This window comes from Cetorhinus maximus, chromosome 7, assembly GCF_964194155.1.
Source record: "Cetorhinus maximus chromosome 7, sCetMax3.hap1.1, whole genome shotgun sequence".
NCBI lineage: Eukaryota > Metazoa > Chordata > Chondrichthyes > Lamniformes > Cetorhinidae > Cetorhinus > Cetorhinus maximus.
The window spans coordinates 45,164,136-45,183,081 of record NC_135885.1 but is presented as its reverse complement, the minus strand read 5'-3'; the positions used below and the strand labels follow the sequence as shown (position 1 = coordinate 45,183,081).

General features: G+C 44.9%; 1 protein-coding gene across 2 annotated transcripts in view; it reads left to right on the top strand.

Moving 5' to 3' along the window:
• The window catches only part of LOC144682761 (anoctamin-7-like), a 97,238-nt gene that overhangs the window by 41,582 nt on the left and 36,710 nt on the right, over window positions 1-18,946 (top strand). For both annotated transcript variants that reach the window (XR_013577100.1, XM_078545420.1), the window contains exons 6-9: window positions 1,886-2,078; window positions 3,474-3,596; window positions 4,705-4,800; window positions 14,712-14,800. Coding sequence is in view for 1 of the 2 variants with exons in the window: in XM_078545420.1 (XP_078401546.1) it covers window positions 1,886-2,078; window positions 3,474-3,596; window positions 4,705-4,800; window positions 14,712-14,800 (501 nt within the window). In the remaining variant the exon portion in view is untranslated. The remainder of the gene's footprint in view (window positions 1-1,885; window positions 2,079-3,473; window positions 3,597-4,704; window positions 4,801-14,711; window positions 14,801-18,946) is intronic.

Genomic DNA, 18,946 nt, shown 5'->3' with positions numbered 1-18,946 from the left:
ATTAGAACATAAGGAATAGGAACAGGAGTAGACCATTCGGCCCCTTGAGCCTGTTCCGCCTTTCAATAAGATCATGGCTGATCATCTTGTGTTTCGATTTCCACACTGCCATCTAACACCAATAACCTTCGATTCCCTTGCCTAACAAGAATCTATCTACCTCTGCCTTAAAAATATTCAATGATCCCATTTCCTCACCTTCTGAGGCAGAGAGTTCCAAAGTCGCACAACCCTCTGAGAGAAAAAGTTCTGCTCATTTCTGTCCTTAAAGGTTGACCCCTAATTTTAAAACAGTGCCCCTAGTTCTGGACTCACCCACAAGAGGAAACATCCTTTTGACGTCCACCTTGTCATTTTGGCTCATGTGAATAGTAGATGCAAGATTTTGGATCATGCCTCATCTTCTGTGTTCCCTCCCTAAACTTCTCTGCCTCTCACTTCTCTTTTAAGCCATCTTTAAAATCTACCTCTTTGATCAAGAATTTTGTCACCTGTTCTCATCTCCTTAAGTGGTTCAGTGCCAATTTCATCCAGTAGCACTCCTGTGAAGCACTTTAGTCGGGGTAGTTTACTATGTTAAAGGTGCTACACAAATACAAGTTGTTGTTAATTAATCAGTCCAAGGCTCTATAATCAGCAACTTTAATCTTTATTTAGAAATACATGATTTAGCCTCTGGCTTAACATATATTGACACTTCAATCATGGGAAACACATAAGTGATACACACCTGTATTACTTACATGTAGATAACCCACTGTATGGACCTTTTGGATACCTCGAGCTTGAACTCGTCTTAAGTTCAAGCTTAAGGAACTTGTTTTAAATGTAAGCTCACCCCAGACCACGTGAATACACCAACAGACTGACCTTGGTTACAGTATATGAGGTAACCTCAGAACTATGTGCTATTCTCTTTGTCTGGTGCTGTAACCCCCCGCCCACCCCAAAAATGTGTGGGCTTGGGTCAGGTGGGAGGTTAAAAAGTTAAAAATCTGAACTAGGATCCCAACCCACCTCCAACCCATCAACTTCTAGTTTTAACAGAGGTGGGGTGAGGAGTAGGAGACCGACCTGTTCTCAAGATGTAGGTCAGTTGCTGAAACCTTTTAAGGAGAGTGTGTGCTTTCATTTTAACAGTGGTTTTGTTTTGAATCCTTGCTAGCCACAGGATAGGAGCATGTAAAAGGAGGCAAGAAGGACTGGATCCATAGGATAAATGCATTTAGAGCACTTCTTGTGGGTCAAGTGGAGCAGGAGTGTTTCATCTTGGCCAAACAAGCTTATCCTGTAAGTCCCCACAATCTGCTTGCGCCACTATGATCAGACCCCTTGACTCCACCCTGCTATCTCTCCCATCAATCATGAATTTGGTCCCCCTGGCTACCATTACACTCCCATGTGACCTCTCGCTTCTGTCCCTAACCCGCTACAAACACAGCCTGGTAAATATCTCTTCAGAGTTGCTCTGAGAAATCTCCTGCTCTCTATCCCGTAACTCCTGTTAAAAGGTCTGCATGCGTGAGCATCTTGTGAGGGTAGGGCCTGGCACAGGCTCTGATACCCTGTATATTTGAATAGCAAATTAGATGAGGTAATATCCCGTGTAGAATCAAATCCCAGCAAGTCCATACTTTCAAGAAAACAGAAAGGAAAGTCTGGAATGAGAACGAAAACCAGGGAGGTGCTGCATGCACAGACAGCTATTACTCTGTGCATAATTGTATCTTACTCTTTACTGGATGTCTTTCTACAATCTGTGTTTATTGTCTCATTTTAATTGTTAAGAAAGAAATCAAAATAGTTTTTGTTTCACTGGTTGTAACATCTGATTCAACATTCACATTGCAAATGTGTATTAATGGGTCTTGTTAACTTCCTGCAGATCTTCACAACAAGTGGATCGAGCTTGATAATCTGTGGGCTAGAAGCTACAAATTTCAGCCATTATGGAAGATAAGAAACTATTTTGGAGAAAAAATTGCATTTTATTTTGCTGTGATGGAAAGTCTTTTACACAGCTTAATTCTTCCTGCACTCATTGGTTTAGTTATTTTCGGATTTGGCCTTCACCAAAGGTACTGCAATTCATTGGCTTATTTTCTAAAGCAACTTGTGATAAAGATCAAAAATAGCATAGAAAAAAGATTATTTTGTCTCTTAAGCTCACCCTGCCTGATTGATTCATCATGTGAAGACCCATCCTCTAGCCTAAGCTCTAAAGTGGCAACCTCAAAAGCACATGTGGTGCCAGTATCTGAGCTGGTGCTTGAGATAATGAAATTGAATGATTCTGCATCATCAGGAAGGCTGGCCTTCTCTTCCTTAAGTGGCAGAGGTATTTTCACATCTACAACGGAAGAGAAAGAAAAGAGGTTGTTTTTAGTGTAAAGGGAGGGAATTGAGAGAAGTGGCTGGTGAAGCCATCTGCAGTTTGCCATGCAGAATGTGTAGGGTGAGATAGAAGTCATAAGAAAGAAAGAGGATAATGTGTGATGCCTTCTCCAGCATTGTCAATCACCACAGCCATGACTCTGCACTGTTCGTTAGGCATTGAGGGAGGGAGAGATTGTGTAGGTTTGGTCCCATTTCCTAGCTACCTGGGCTACCTCATGTGAGAAAGAAGGGAGTGTGTTTGTGAGATGTTTACAAAATGTGCCTGTCATGGTGAAAATGCTAGTATGCAGTGTGACAGGTGGAAGATGTGGAGAAATAAGGGTTGCAAAACTGATGAGTATATGAGTATGAAATGAAGAAGGTGTAAAACATGGCACAGTGGTTGCTGAAGAGTGAAGAAAAGGGGAGAGGCGACTAATGTGAATAATGAGGCTGGAGGTGTGAGCAGAGCATATCATTACTTTGACAACTCTGGTGATGTCATTGAATTTCCTTCGCCATTGCAACCATCTTTCAGGAGCTAAATTCTTGGCATTAACATATGCGATACCTTCTCACTGGTGGCAGAGTTGTTGCCAGGAAGGTATTCTTTGCCCTGGGATGAACAGGATCTCTCTCCCCCTGCCCAGCATTTGGATTAGGGAGTACAAAGCAGCATTTGAGGACCAGGTGGCATGAGAATGATCATAGGCCTTACAGCCATTTTTATCTTTGGAGGTGTCTCCTGTTGTTTGTTGTCTGCAGCCAGAGTGCACCTCCCAGTGCTGGCTACTCTTTAAGTGATGTCAGAGATTCCCAAGTTCCAACACAGCACCCCACCGCTGCTCACCTGACTTGTTATAATGAGCACACAGCACAACTATTACGGGTTTCCTGGGACAGCAATAGCAAAGACATGCAGTGTGTACCCCGTGCCCTGCAACGTGGTTGAATTTCCAGGCCACATTATGAACGTCTTGGTACTTATATGACTGCTGCAGTGAGCAAAACATTTACATGCTCAAATAAATTTTGACTTAAACCAGTCTGAATTAATGTTTTGCCAATGATCACATGCTATGTATTTCTCTTTACAGTGTATTATGTTACAATGCCTACAGTGACCTGAACACATTATTGCACGGATATAACTGTAGCATAGTCTGTTCAACTCCAAAAATGATCCCAGAAGTGGCAGATAAGGCAGTGGATCAGATCAGGTAAATGGTCATTCAGGAACATATTTCAGATGTTTTTATACCCCATTTTAAATACCTGTATAATATATCAAACAATTATTAATGCAAGCTAATAAAACAGTTAGAAATCTCCATAATTTGGACTAATTTAGGTAATGTTTCATTACAGTCATCCACTTGCAATGCACAATTAAATTTTGTTTCTCTACTTCGAGTTAATTTAAGTGCCTTTTGAAATGCAAGGGCCAATTTTCACTGGTGTCCCATGGAATGCCTACTCAAAGATGCCGAGCACAGGAAATGTGGTACAGACACCTGATGGCTTTATGCGACCCTGGGATATCCAAGACTGTCTCTATGCAGTAGGTACATGCCTTGGGGTGGCCATTCAAATGAGATGGAAGGGGCATTGTTGGTCTTATCACCTCATTGCCCTGGTTGTTTGCCAGTCAGATGCCCATTTTGGGGGTACCCTGCATCCAGCATCTCTCTAAGCAAGGCAGCAACCCTAAAGGTGAGTCCCATTTTTTCCTCAATGGAGTTATTGAGCCAGAAATAGGCTGGGGTTCTTCTGCTATTTATTGAACAGTAGACGGATGGCCACATTCATGTAGCCGTTATCAATGCTGCAAGGACTCTCACTCTACCACAGAGACCAGGTTTAGGTCACCATTGGTGAAATAAGGTTTGGGTGTGCTTAGTGTGCCTGATGCCCTGACATACACAAAAATACCCATCCGATACAATCAGTTCTGTGTTTTGAGGACCTTTTAACTCCAAGTTACTTGAGTAAATAACAAAAAAATTGTTAGTTAAGATTTAGTAAGGTCTCAATGACGATTGTGCTAAGAAGGGTAAAGGGAATTGTTGGTACAGATTAGCTATGACCTAATTGAATGGCAGAGAAGGCTCAAAGGGATGAATGGCCTACTCCTGTTTCTATGTCTCTATGTTCCATACCAATAAGGGTCACAGAGTGAATAGAATACTGTCACTCACAAGTAGAGATCTTTTTCAGACCAGTCAGATTTGTGAGCTGTGTTGTTTACACTTGACAAAGAGTAATCACGTTAGCATACACGCTATATACAGCAGAAAATAAATCTGATCTCACATTTCTTTCTTTCAGAGGTATCTGTGACAATATTGCTGGAAGGAGAAGGAATATTGAGCAAATTCTTAACAGGACGTGTGCTACTGAGGCACATGGTGATTGTGTTTTTCAGTAAGTGTGAACTTCTTGACATTTCAAATGGATGAAAAATTATCGGCGGTGCTATAATTTTAATTGTTGTTAGCATTAACTTTGCCGATTTTTCCCCATCATGTAGAAAATAAGATTATTTAGCTTCAGTTGTGTCTTCTGTATTATGGTAATGATGCATTCTCTACACAGTCGCCGCTTATTATAATTGGTCCGGGCACATAAACATATGAAAAGATCAAGTGCAGTCTTTTCAAGCATCGTGCCAACATTTCACTGCCTATGGCAGCCTTCAACAGGCAAGAGCAGCACTGCAAACCTCAGTGCACTCATGGCAATTTGCCTGGAGCTTGGCAAGGCACCTCAAGGAGGACAATAATACAAACCTCTTCATGAGACAACATACAACACTTAGGTCAATGCCAGGTGGTCTATCCAATTTCATTCCTTTGACACTGTAGCAGATTGATACAACTGTATGTCCCCATTTCAGGGGACATTTAAGAGTCAACCTCACTGCTGTGGGTCTGGAATCACATGTAGGCCAGGCCAGATATGGATGGCAGATTTCCTTCCCTAAAGGACATTAGTGAACCAGATGGGTTTACAACAATTGTTTCCTGGTCACCATTACTGAGCCTAGCATTTAATTCCAAATTTATTTAAATTCCACCAGCTGCCAAATTGGGATTAGAACCTGGGTTCCCAGAGCATTAGCTCTGGGCCTCTGGATTACTAGTGACATTACCACTACACCACCATCTCTGCCAATTGGGACTATGAATTCCAATGCTTGTTTTTATAATGGATTAAAGGAAGATAAATGTAGTGAATGGGTTTTATGAGAGTGTTTTTTTGTTGAAAAAGTGAATTATTTAATAGACACTTTACTTTATCGCATCTCAGCATGTTCCAAATGGGGTGAGTTGGCATGGTAGGTGTAAGGGCAAAGGGTGGTGGATGGAGGGTATGGGTTAGCATGAACTGGCACTAAGTTGGCACAAGGGCTATAGAGGGCTATGGGGATAGGTAGAGGGGCATAGGTTGCGTGGAGGGTATGAAGGGCCATGGGGGCTGAGTAGAGGGACATGCATTGGCATTAAGGGTTTGAGTGGTGGGGTCATGAGGTGGCATGGCCTGGCATGGATGGGGCATGGGGAGTATGTGCAGGGGGTGAGAGAATGTAATGGGTGAGGGCTGGAGGGCTAGTTTATGTTTTTTTCAGAAAGTTCAACAAAGTGCCGGCAGGCTTTTCGCCTAGCCTGCCTCTGCACACGGTTTCAGTGTTAGCTGCCAACACTCTTAGTTGGTTAGTTGCCACCCTCAGTGCCCCCCCTTCCCCCCCGGACCAAAAATCCGGCTTTCCGGGGCACTTTTTCCTGGGCCGGGTTTACAAAGCTGGGAATTATGTCGACTTTGCGCTCCCAACCCAGGAGTGAAAATTCAGGCCGATGCTTCACTGCCATTACATTTACGTTTTGCCAATTGTGTTCTACTTTGAAATCTGATTGCCATAACATGCTTAAATGTATTTATTGCATAAACGATGTTCCTTTTGTTCTTAAACTGTCAGTCAACTCTTGGGAAATCATCACAAAGCAGATAATATCAGAGAATTGTCCTTTTAGATGTAACTTATTTCAAGATAACAACAGTTATGATAACACCACCACTTTCCAACAGAAACATGCTAGCAGTTAGTGATAATGCTGGATTCAACTTGATAACTAAACTTGACAAATAAGGACGTGTTTTGACACAACAGGGAACTAAAGCAAAACATTAACATACATAGAAGTCATATTGACCATTAGGTAGCAATAAAAAATAGTATGAAACTATTAATAACATAAATATCATATGTGGTAAAGGCTGGAGACAGGGACTTGTAAACTTTGCTGTAGCACTCGAAAGAAAGCAATAGTATCACAGTTTAGAGGTTTCCAAATTTGATTCCTCAATGCTTACAGTTTCAGTGTTTTGGGTGCCGCTTTGGTTCAGAATGACATCCACACAGCGTGCACACATATCCTCCACTGGCTGCCATTTTGGTGAGGGTGTTAGGATTGTGTGTTAAAAGTATGCAAAGCAGACAGGCAATTACATCAGTCAGCATGTCTTGTTCATTCGTCGAGGCTAAGGTGACCGTGTTCATCATCTGGCATGTTTGGTAGGGTTCTGGTGGGTACATTGGTGACTGCTGAGCCTGATCTGTGTCTGGAAGGTTCTGCTGCAAATAGGACAGGATAGCACAGACAACTGAGTTTTGGACAAGTTGCTGGCTCGGGATTTCTTGCCCTTGCATTTTCTCTCTGCCTCTGAAATGCATTTGTTTTTGAAGGAGGCCGCACTATTTTTTATTTGGTGGCGTTAGGTGCAGCGATTCTGGGTGAGCTTCTCCCAGGACTCAAAGCTGATATCAAAACTTCCAAGTGAAACCTTCAGAGTGTCCTTGGAGCACTTCCTTTGACTGCCATGAAAGCACACCCCAGACTCAAACTCTCCATAGAAGGTTTGCTTTGGTAAGTGAGTGTCAGGCGTTCTTGGTACATAACCAGTCCAACTCAGTTGTGACTGCCTCAGTATGGTGTGGATACGTGGCATACCAGCTGGAGTGAGCATCTCAATGTCTGGCATTTTGTCCTGCCATCTGATCTCCAGCAGCTTCTGAGGGCAGCTCAAGTGAAAGTGGTTGAGCTTCATGGCACAAAGCTAGTATGCAGTCCAGGTCCCCCATTTGCAGAGTAGAGTGGGCAGGGCTATTGTACTATAGACTTTCAGTTTGTTAGGTAGGCTTATTCCTCTTCATTCCCAGACTGATGTTCAAAGTCTGCCAAAGGCAGCAGTTGCTTTGGCAATTCTTGCATGTGTTTTGTCATCAATGTAGACAGCTCGAGAGAGTGTGCTGCCAAAATACGTGAACTTACCGGCTGCTGACAGTTTCTCTGGTTATGGACTGAAACCTTGGGCTTGAGATAGGGCTTTCATGGAGCAAGCTAGTATATTACTTCAGTTTTCTTCGCACTGATCATAAGGCAGAAGTAATCACATGTACTTGAGGACAAATCCCTGCTACATTGCGAGACCAGCAAGTGCAGACAGGGAATCGCAAAGTCCTTGGAGACATTGGTCTTTGCCTGAAGTCATCTCAGATTGAACAGCTTCCCGTCCATGTGATATCTGATCCCAATGCCAAGATCACTATTAGGGAAGGCATCAGAGAGCATGGCGGAGTAAAAAACATGCCAAAGAGGATTGGTGCTTGCATGCAGCCCTGTTTAACTCCATTAGTGACTGAAAATATGTCAGAAGACCATCATGCAGGCCACGCACAAGCATCCCAGTATGGAACTGTAAAACCATTGTGATGAATTTCTCAGGGCAGCCCTTATGGCTGACATTGTCAAAGCCCTTGATCAGGTCAGTAAACATGGTGGAGAGGTCCAGGGTCTGTTCTTGGCATTTCTCCTGGAATTGTCCAACTGCAAATGCCATATTAGTGGTTCCTGGACTGTTTCTGAAACCACACTGACTCACTAGCAGGAGATCCTGGGTAAAATGTTGCATTCAGGGATTCAGAAGAATTCTGGTGAAGATTTTGCTGGAATTGGAGAGGAGTGAGATTCCCCTGTGACTGTTGCAAAATTGGCAATTTCCTTTAGCTTGTTCAGGTGGAGAATAGGCACATCTTTGTATTCTTGCAGGATGGTGCTCATTCTTGCAAGAATCCATTCCGACTTGGGGTCAAATGTTGTTTGGGTTTGAATGATCATTTGTCCCTCTCATAGGAATGCACAAAGGTTAGAATAATCCAACTGTAAAGGAGCGATGGCTAAAGTACAAATGCAAAATGCCCCAAATACACCTACATGTTGCAACTGAGAGGTTCCAGCTTTACACGCCTCAACGATTACAGTCATTGCATTAGTGCAAGGCTGGGCCCTAGTCTATTCCAAAGGAGGCAGCTGGACAATGCCCTGTCTAAGGCTTACGGTGCCTGGCTGTAGTCATCTAGATCCAACCCCCATTGTGAAAGTAGTGTCATGCCTGGGCCATTGGGGCGGTGGGGGGTGGTGGGGGAAATCAGCTTCCAGTGATCCTTAGTGCTGTCTACAGCTGCAAGGAATGATCCGGGGAGGGAATGTCTGGAATGAGGGCAGCCCAAAAGCTTCACAATGACTCCCTAGCTTGGTGCTGGCAAGTGATCATTGCACGACTACGTTTAATCACGTCTCTATTCAATTTTTCCACAGAGAAGAGGAGGAGTGCACAATGGAGCTAGTAGGCAATGCTGCCTTTTTCCTAGCTCTCATGAAACTGAGGAAGTGAAGAAGGAGCCGTCGCTGACAGGCAGGGCGAAGGTAAGAGCCTCACCCTGAGGAATATGGGCCAGTGGGGCTCCATGAAGATCCTGAAGCAGTGACGGAGAGACCAATTCCATGGAGGCATTTGACACGAGCCAGGGTGTACTGAAGACGCCTCTATTACTTGCAGATGGACGATGCCTTTGCTTGTTAAGGGATATGGTGGTTCACATCTACCACATTCTTCAGGAGGATCTGATGCCACATGAGCTGGGAGGCCATCCATTGTCAGTGGTTCTAAAGGTGACTGCCGCACTCAACTGTTTTGCGAACGGCTCGTTCCAGGACTCCACTGGGGACCTCTGTGGAATATGACAATCCTCTGCTTATAATTGCATCTGAGAGGCCACTGACACACTATTTAGCAAGGCACACAATTACATTCAGTTATCCCTGGATGAAGTCAGCCAGGCTGCCAGAGCAGTGGGATTTGCAGCAATCTCCAACTTCACACAGGTGCAGGGTACCACCGACTGCACACATGTGGCTTTAAGACCTCCCTGGCAGCAGCCACAATGATTTATCAATGGAAAATGCTTCCACTCTCTCAATGTGCAGCTGATCTGTGGTCATCAAAAGCAGATTATGCAGGTCTGTGCGAGATACCCTTGGAGCTCGTGTGACTCTTACGCCTTGAGTCACTCGTAGGCGCCATAGATCTTTGAGGGCCTTCAGCACATACAGGGGTGACTTATCAATTAAAAAGACATGGTTAATGACGCCCATTTGGCAGCCACAAAGTGCTTCAGAGGAGAGGTACAATGTGGCTCATTCTGTGACACGCTGCTAGATTGAGCAGACCATTGGCATGCTGAAGGTATTTTTCCGATGTCTGGACAAGTCAGGCAGTGCTCTCCAGTACTCTCCCCAGAGGGTCTCAGCATCGTAATGGCTTGGACTTGCTACTCGAAAGGGAAGATGATTGCCAGATGGAGAGATGGAGGAGCTGCACACCTGCTCTGCTAAGGATGAGGGATGAGCTCGATGAGGCCGAGGTAGTTGAAGCCCCAGAGGAAGAGGCCATAGCATGGGCCAGATGCAGCAGATGTGCCTGTGAGATCCTGTTGGCCACAAGGCTCCAAGACGACGAAGACGACTAGCTCATACGAGCCTCTTTCACCTTTGCCTTCCATGCAGGCTTGACATTAACACCTTTGCTATTCTCAGCATCTCAATGAAGGACGTCAATCTCAGAATGAGTAGTCACAACCTGCCTCATCCTTGGAAGGCTAGGCAGCCTCTGGAGCATGTGGCCGTTCTGTTATGGGATAAGACACACACTGTGAAAAAATTATACACGGTGCAGTCTTTTCAAACGTCAAGCCAACATTTCATTGATGTGGCAGCCTTCGACATGGCGATGCTGGTCCAGCAGAACGCTCATTTTCTGCTGGATAGGTGCTCGGACCTGCACACCATCACTATAGGTCTGATCTGACTCCAGACTGCAGCATCTCTCCACAGGCCATCCCCCATGCAAGAATAATGTTCTGGCCTCATCCTCAGACTGAGTCCGCATCATGAGATTGTTCTTTGGGACGCAGTGATCTGTCACTCTCAGTCAAGGATGTGATCCTGTGAGTCAGGTCCAATGGTGATCTCAGTGTGCTGGAATGTTGTTGCCACGGCATCAGACTGAACGTGGACTGACTCCTCCATCCTCCATTCTGATCCGCTGACAGCCTCTGACAACCCTGCCTGCTGTACTCTTGCTTATCTTTGGAGCTCCAACATCTTTCTGAGGGCCGATTCCAAAGGCTCCTCATTGGTCTCGGACTCAGCAGGAGCCTGGCCTCCAGCAGTCGTCCGAGCGGTCACTGCCTCCACCTGCTGTGGACCCAAATCTGTGCTGTGCTCAACAGATGGTAACCCAAAGCCTGCTCTAAAAATACGCCCCACTGAGGCGTATGTCTCTGCGCTGGTGGAGGGTGTGGGTGAACTCTGTGATGGCTCTACATCTAGTGGGTCCTCAGGATCCTCATCCAAGGTGGTCTGGGAGCTGGGGCTGATGGGCTGGCTGGCGGTGTTCCTCCTCATTTTCTTGCTGGTGTCTGTAATAGAGAGAAGAGATGATTAGTGATTGGCTGGATAGTCACCTACATTAAAGAGCAGTCACAGTTTTGGTGGGCGAAGATTAGTGGATGGCGCCTCACTGGCTTGTTGGGAGATGCCAAGCTCACCTTCAGTGTAGGAGCGGCCCTTGTCCTCGCCAGCCGGCTCAGCCACCTGCTCCTCAAAGTGGGTGAGTGGCCTGAGCTCCGGCATCCCCCCTCCTGTCTGGGATCTCACCCTGTTGTTTTTTTTAATTAATTCACAGGATGTGGGCATCGCTGGCTGGGCCAGCATTTATTGCCCATCCCTAATTGCCCTTGAGAAGGTAGCGGTGAGCTGCCTGCTTGAACCAGTGCAGCCCCTGTGGTGTAGGTACACCCACAGTACTGTTAGGTAGAGAGTTCCAGGATTTGACCCAGCGACAGTGAAGGAACAGCGATGTATTTCCAAGTTAGGTTGGTGAGTGCCTTGGAGGGGAACTTCCAGGTGGTGGTGTTCCCATGTGTCTGCTGCCCTTGTCCTTCTAGATGGGAGTGGTCATGGGTTTGGAAGGTGCTGTCTAAGGAGCCTTGGTGAGTTCCTGCAGTGCATCTTGAAGATGGTACACACGGCTGCTGCTGTGCATCGATGGCGGAGGCAGCGAATGTTTGTGGATGGGGTGCCAATTAAGTGGGCTGCTTTGGCAAGTGGAGAGTATTCCATCACACTCCTTACTTATGCCTTGTAGATGGTGGACAGGCTTTGGGGAGTCAGGAGGCGAGTTACACGCCACAGGATTCCTGACCTCTGACCTGGTCTTGTAGGCACAGCATTTATATGGCTAGTCCAGTTCAGATTCTGGTCAATGGTAAGCCCCCCCAGGATTCAGCAATGTTAATGCCATTGAATGTCAAGGGGCGATGCTTAGATTATCTCTTGTTGGAGATGGTCATTGCCTGACACTTGTGTGGCATGAATGTTACTTGCCACTTGTCAGCCCAAGCCTGAATATTGTCCAGGTCTTGCTGCATTTGGACATGGTTCAGTATCTGAGGAGTCGCAAATGGTGCTGAACATTGTGCAGTCAGTAGTGAACATTTGCACTTGTGACCTTATGATGGAAGGAAGATCATTGGTGAAGCAGCTGAAGATGGTTGGGCCTAGGACACTACCCTGAGGAACTCCTGCAGTGATGTCCTGGAACTGAGATGATTGACCTCCAACAACCACAACCATCTTCCTTTGTGCTAGGCATGACTCCAACCAGCATAGAGTTTTCCCCCTGCTTTCCATTGACTCCAGTTTTGCTAGGGCTCCTTGATGCCACACTCAGTTAAATGCTGCCTTGATGTCAAGCCCAGTCACTCTCACCTCACCTCTGGAGTTCAGCTCTTTTGTCCATGTTTGTACCAAGGCTGAAATGAGGTCAGGAGCTGAGTGGACTTGCTGGAATCCAAACTGAGCATCAGTGGGCATTACTAAGCAAGTGCCACTTGAAAGCACTGTTGATGACCCCTTCCATCACTTTACTGATCATCAAGAGTGAACTGATGGGGCAGTAATTGGCTAAGTTGGATTTGTCCTGTTTTTTGTGTTCAGGATATACCTGGGCCAGAGTTTTTCTCTCGTCGGGTGGGCGCATGCCTGACCCGGACGATCGTAATGTGACACACGATGACATCGGGCAAGCGTCCCAACATCATCATGTGATATTTCGGTTGGCGGGTGCACACAGGAGTTGGCAGCACCCAGGTGAGAAGTTATCACTACACTTGGATTCACCATCAGTCCTGGTGGGATTTGAACCTGGGTCCACAGAGCATTACCCTGGGTCTCTGGATTGCTAGCCCAGTGACAATACCACTGGACCACCACCTCCCTGTAAGGGCAATTTTGTCCTGCATAAAGACAGATGGACCGACTGTGAGCAGGAGGGAGGCCAAAGCAGATGATAAGCCAGCCTGACTTGTGCGTGTGCTGAGCGGACCTTTGTAAGTGCTGAAGATGTGACTTGTGCTGATAGTGTGTGAGATCCCTGTGGATACCAGATGGCCTTATGAGAGTGTGAATTGAGAGTGAGAAGGTTGACTTACCCTGGCAGAGTGGATGAGGTCATTCATCCATTTTCAGCACTGTGGCTCTGCAGGTGCTGACTGCCCTGCCAAGCATTGGTGGCGAGGTTGGTGGACCTCTGTCTCCCATCATGGGGTAAAGGACCTCCTGCCAGTCCTCAACTGCCTGGAGGAGTGCCACCAGTGCCTTGTCACTGAACTTCAGTGCACATGGTTTGTCTCTTCTGGGGGCCATTCTGCTGTTTGCCACGATAAGTCATGGGCTGCAGAGAGTCAATGTGTGCGCGGGTACCATTTATCCACTTCGACCAGATTAGGTAACGGCAGGATGGACGAATCCCAGACCACCCCACTATGAGATATGTCTTGCTCTTTGTTTATGCATACATAGTGAGATAAAAAGCGGACGATCTGGTACAGTGACCCGCCCCGCCGGCCAGCGGGAACTGCACCGACTTTCCTGTCCACCACCGCACAGCCTCCAGAATGGCAAATTCTGCCTTGCATATCAATCAAGTGGGCATCCACTGAACCGTTTCCAGGACCTCAATATTTGCCACCATATATGGAAATTAAAACTGGGCACAGTTTTGTAAATGTGTTGCAACCAAGGCCTTGTATAAAGAAGTGATTGTATTAAGATTGTATAAAGAAAGCTTTGTATTTAATTGTCCTAACTATTCATCCTAACATTCTATTCGCTTTTGCAACATACTCACAACACTCGTACATTCAATGACATGAACTATAATCTCCAAAACCCTTCAATGGCTCAATCGCCATGACTGTGCAACACTACGCGGTGCATGCATTCCTGAAACTGCTTCTGCTCAAATATATCAAGCTACAGTTCTCTATATTGAGGGAGATTTTTTTGCAGGTACAGACTCATTATGCATTTCAAGGATAGTTGGTTAAGCTGCAGAGGAACGTGAAAAACTGAAGAGCATGCCCAGTGTATGGTCCACTCAGTCCTGCTGAATTTTGAAGTAGAACATTGAAACTGATGTTAGGCCCTTAATTAGATTATGCAAGGCACTTAGTGCCTGCCAGAGGGGTCTAAATGTCACCCAAGGGAATATGGTGCCAGGTGTACTTCAGTCGCCATTCAAGGGCACCTGTTATTGGTACCTCCAGCTGCTTGGTCACTTTTAAATAAGGCCCAAATTTTAAATGGCTGTGCTTGTGTGGGTGATGTGGCCACTTTGCTTACTTTGTGCTTATTTCAGGCAGGTGTTGAAGATTGCACCTGAAGTCTCCCAAGGCTGGAATTGTTAACTTGCTTGGTCTCCAAATTGTACAGTCTGAGCAAGAAGAGTAATAATTCTTTTTACTCACTGCTGCACGATATGGATTTACAACTGAAGATCAATAGTGAAACAAGTAAAATGCATTATTTTAAATGTGCCAATTGTTTTTGTTGGAAGTTTTACTGTTTCTCTCATTCATCCTGTTTCCCTCACAGGGTTCTTTCAGATGATGTCTTTAATGTAATCAAGTCTTCCTTTGACAATGCTGCTACACCAATATTTGGGCTTATCATCTGCATTTGGGGTAAGGATCCTCTTTAAACTACAATAAAGTATAGTAGTTGGGAGAAAATATTCTGGCCACGCATCATATCCGAAGGAAAAGAGGAATATTTGAAGTATTATTTGTACATTACAGAAATCCTATCTGTGGGGGACAGTAAATTCCACTTGCATCTATCTTTCACCAAGCTGCACTTGAAATCAATGTGCATTGCTTCTCTGAGTGCATGTCTACAGGCATAATTGACATTAAATCGTGGAATCATCATAAAATCCTTGGTTACAGCATAGAAGGAGACCACTTGGCAATTTAGCTAATGCCACTTTCCTGCACTTTCCCTGTGGCCCTGCAGTTGTTTTTTATTGTTTTGCCAATCACGTTAAATCTGTATGCTCTGGTTCTCAACCCTTCTGCCAATGGGAATAGTTTCTTTCTACCTGCTCTGTCTAGACCCTTCATGATTTTGAACATCCCTATCAAATCTCCTCTCAACCTCTTCTCCAAGGAGAACAATCCCAACTTCTGCAATCTATCTTTATAACTGAAGTTTCTACATTACCATAGTGACTATACTTCAAAAGTAGTTCATTGGCCATGGTTGTGAAAAACACTATTTTAAACAAAAATAGTGTCTTGAAGTTCCTCATCCCTGACACCATTCTCCTATCCGTTACTGCATTGTCTTTAAAGCCTTCACACCCTTCCTAAAATGTGGTGCCCAGAGTTTTTTAAAAATTCATTCATAGGATGTAGGCATCATTGGCTGGGCCAGCAATTATTGACCGTCCCTAATTGCCCTTGAGAACTGCGTAGCTTGCTAGGCCATTTCAGAGTGAACCAAATTGCTGTGGGTCAAGAGTCACATGTAAGGACAGCAGATTTCCTTCCCTATAAGACATTGGTGAACCAAATGTGTTTTTATGACACAAAAACAAAAATTGCAGGAAAAACTCAGCAAGTCTGACAGCATCTGTGGAAAGGAAGACAGAGTTAACGTTTCGAGTCCGATGACTCTTCATCAGAACTGTTGAAGCGAGAGTACAGGGCAAATGTGTTCCCATAAAGACAAAGGTGGGGACCAAGTCCAGAGAACCCTGGATGTCAAGGAACATAAAGGTTAGGATTAAGAAAAAAAGAGAAGCTTATGACAGATACCAAGGGCTCAATATGCAGAGTCCCTAGAGGAGTATAAAAAGTGCAGAGGGGAACTTAAAAAGGAAATTAGAAAAGCTAAGAGAGTGCATGAGAAAGTATTGGTGGGTAGAATAAAGGAAAACCCAAAGGGGATTTTTAAATATATAAAGAGCAAGAGAATAACTAGGGAAAGAGCAGGGCCAATTAGGGACCATAGGGGTAATGTGTGTGTGGACCCGGAAGACATAGGTACAGTCCTCAATGAATACTTTGTGTCAGTCTTCACAATAGAAAAGGACAATGCAGATATAGACATCAGGGTGGAGGATTATGGAATATTAGAGGAAATTAATATAGAGAGGGAGGCGGTATTAGTGGGTTTAACGGCCTTAAAAGTGGATAAATCAGCAGGCCCGGATGAGGTGTATAGCAGGCTGTTGAGGTAGGCAAGGGAAGAGATATCACGGGCCCTGGCAGTAATTTTCAAATCCTTTCTGGCCACAGGTGAGGTGCCAGAGAACTGGAGGACTGCTAACGTTATCCCATTATTAAAAAAGGGAGGAAGGGATAGACCAAGAAATTACAGGCCAGTCAGTCTAACCTCGTGGTGGGGAAGTTACTAGAAAGAATTCTGAGGGACAGAATATATCTGCACTTGGAGAGACATGGATTAATCAGGGATAGTTAGCATGGATTTATTAAGGGTAGGTCATGTTTGACAAATTTGATCGAATTTTTTGAGGAGGTAACCAGGAGTGTTGATGAGGGTAATGCATTTGATGTGGACTACATGGACTTTAGCAAGGCTTTTGATAAGGCCCCTCATTGCAGACTGGTCAAGAAAGTAAGAGCCCATGGGATCCAAGGCAAAGTGGCACGTTACTGCCTGGGCTGAAGGATCTGAGCTATGAGGAAAGATCGGATAGGCTGGGGTTGTTTTCCTTGGAGCCATGAAGGTTGAGAGGGGACCTGATAGAAGTGTATAAGATTATGAGGGGCATAGATAGCGTGAATAGGAAGGCACTTTTTCCATTAGTAGAGGGGTCAATAACCAGGGGTCATAGATTTAAGGTAAGAGGTAGAAGGCTAAGAGGGGAGTTGAAGAGAAATTTTTTCACCCAGAGGGTGGTGGGTGTCTGGAACTCATTGCCTGAAAGGGTGGTTGAGTCAGAAACTCTCGTAACATTTAAGAAGTATTTAGATATTCACTTGAGTTGCCATAGCCTCCAGGGCTATGAGTCAAGCGCTGGCAAATGGAATCAGTGTAGTCAGATCCTTGTTGACCAGGATGGACACGAAGGGCTGAATGGCCTCTTTCTGTGCTGTGGACGTCTATGAGCCTATAAGTCTATCACTATTCTCCTCACAGTTCACTATACCTCCAAGTATAGTGTCATCTGCACATTTCAAAATGCTGCTCAAAGAGCCAAGTCTGAGCCGTTAATATACATCAAGAAAAGCCATGGTTCTGGTACCAACCCTTGGGGAATCCCCCCACCCGCCCCCCCCTCCAAACTTGGAGAAAGTTCTATTAAATTGGAATATAGTAACTACTTCATTCAAAAAGGGAGGGAGATATAAAGCAGGAAACTATAGGTCAATTAACTTAACATCTGTTGTAGAGAAAATATTAGAAGCTATTATTAAAGATGTTATAGCAGGGCACTTGGATAAATTGAAGGTAATCAGGCAGAGTCAACATGGTTTTGTGAAAGGGAAATCCTGTTTAACCAATTTATTAGAGTTCTTTGAAGAAGTAGCATATGCTGTGGATAAAGGGGAACCAGTGGATGTACTGTACTTAGATTTCCAGAAGGCATTTGTTAAAGTGCCACATCAAAGGTTATTGAGGAAAATAAAAGCTCATGGCCTAGCGGGGTAACATATTGGCATGGATAGAAGATTGACTAGCTAACAGGAAGCAGAGTGTAGGCATAAATGGGTCATTTCTGGTTGGCAAGATGTAACGAGTGGTGTGCCACAGGGATCAGTGGGGCCTTAACTTTTTACAATTTATATAAATGACTTGGGTGAAGGGACCAAAGGCGCGGTTGCTAAATTTGCTGATGACACAAAGATAGGTAGGAAAGTAAGTTGTGAAGAGGATATAAGGAAGCGACAAAGGGATAGAGATGGGTTAAGTAGTGGGCAAAGATCTGGCAAATGGAGAATAAGGTGGGAAAATGTGGAATTGTCCATTTTGACAGGAGGAACAAAAAAGAAACATATTATCTAAATGATCAGAGACTGCAGAGTTCTGAGATGAACCTTTTTAAAATTGTGCATTTTTAACTGTTTGTTACAATTCAGACTTTCATCCAACACTTAACGGAATAAGATTTTCTATAAGCTTACCGCATCACCTATAAAATGAAACCTGCAACTTGGGGCAAATGTTACCAGCCACCATGAGGCAGGAACAAGGAGAAGGGGAGGAGCCAGTAAAATTAAGAGGAACCGTGGTGGGTGGGCTCCCTGACTATGTTTCGCCACTGAGAAATTTTACTGGCAGCAGAGGCAGGAGGCTTATTTAAACATGCAAAGGCCCTACTAAAGCCCATTTTCTCAGGCTGTCAACGTTTTGCCAAAGGTGGATTGACTCCCCACTAGTTGGGGAGGCTGCCAGCTCAATGGAAGTTGCCTCCCAGTGACAGCCTAGGAGGGATTCTCTTTTAATCAAAGAGGGGGCCGTGGGCAGGGAAGGCAGCCCCTGCAGCCCCAGCACTCTCCCGGACAGGGGTTTACCCTCCATTTTATATTCTTCTTTCCATTAGTAGAGGGGTCAATAACCAATGGGCATAGATTTGGAAGGGTGAGCTATGAGTGGAAACTGCCATCTAATGTGGTTAAATACAAGGTAAAAAGTCTAAGAAAGGGAAGTAAACAGTGGGGACATAAACTAAATGGCTCTGAGCTGCAGGACGATAGGTTTATTGGGGTTAGTTCACTGAAACTAACAGTCTGTGGCAGAAGTAATGAATGCTCATTGGATCTTGGAATAAGGACAAATCCTAGGAGATGATAATCAGTACA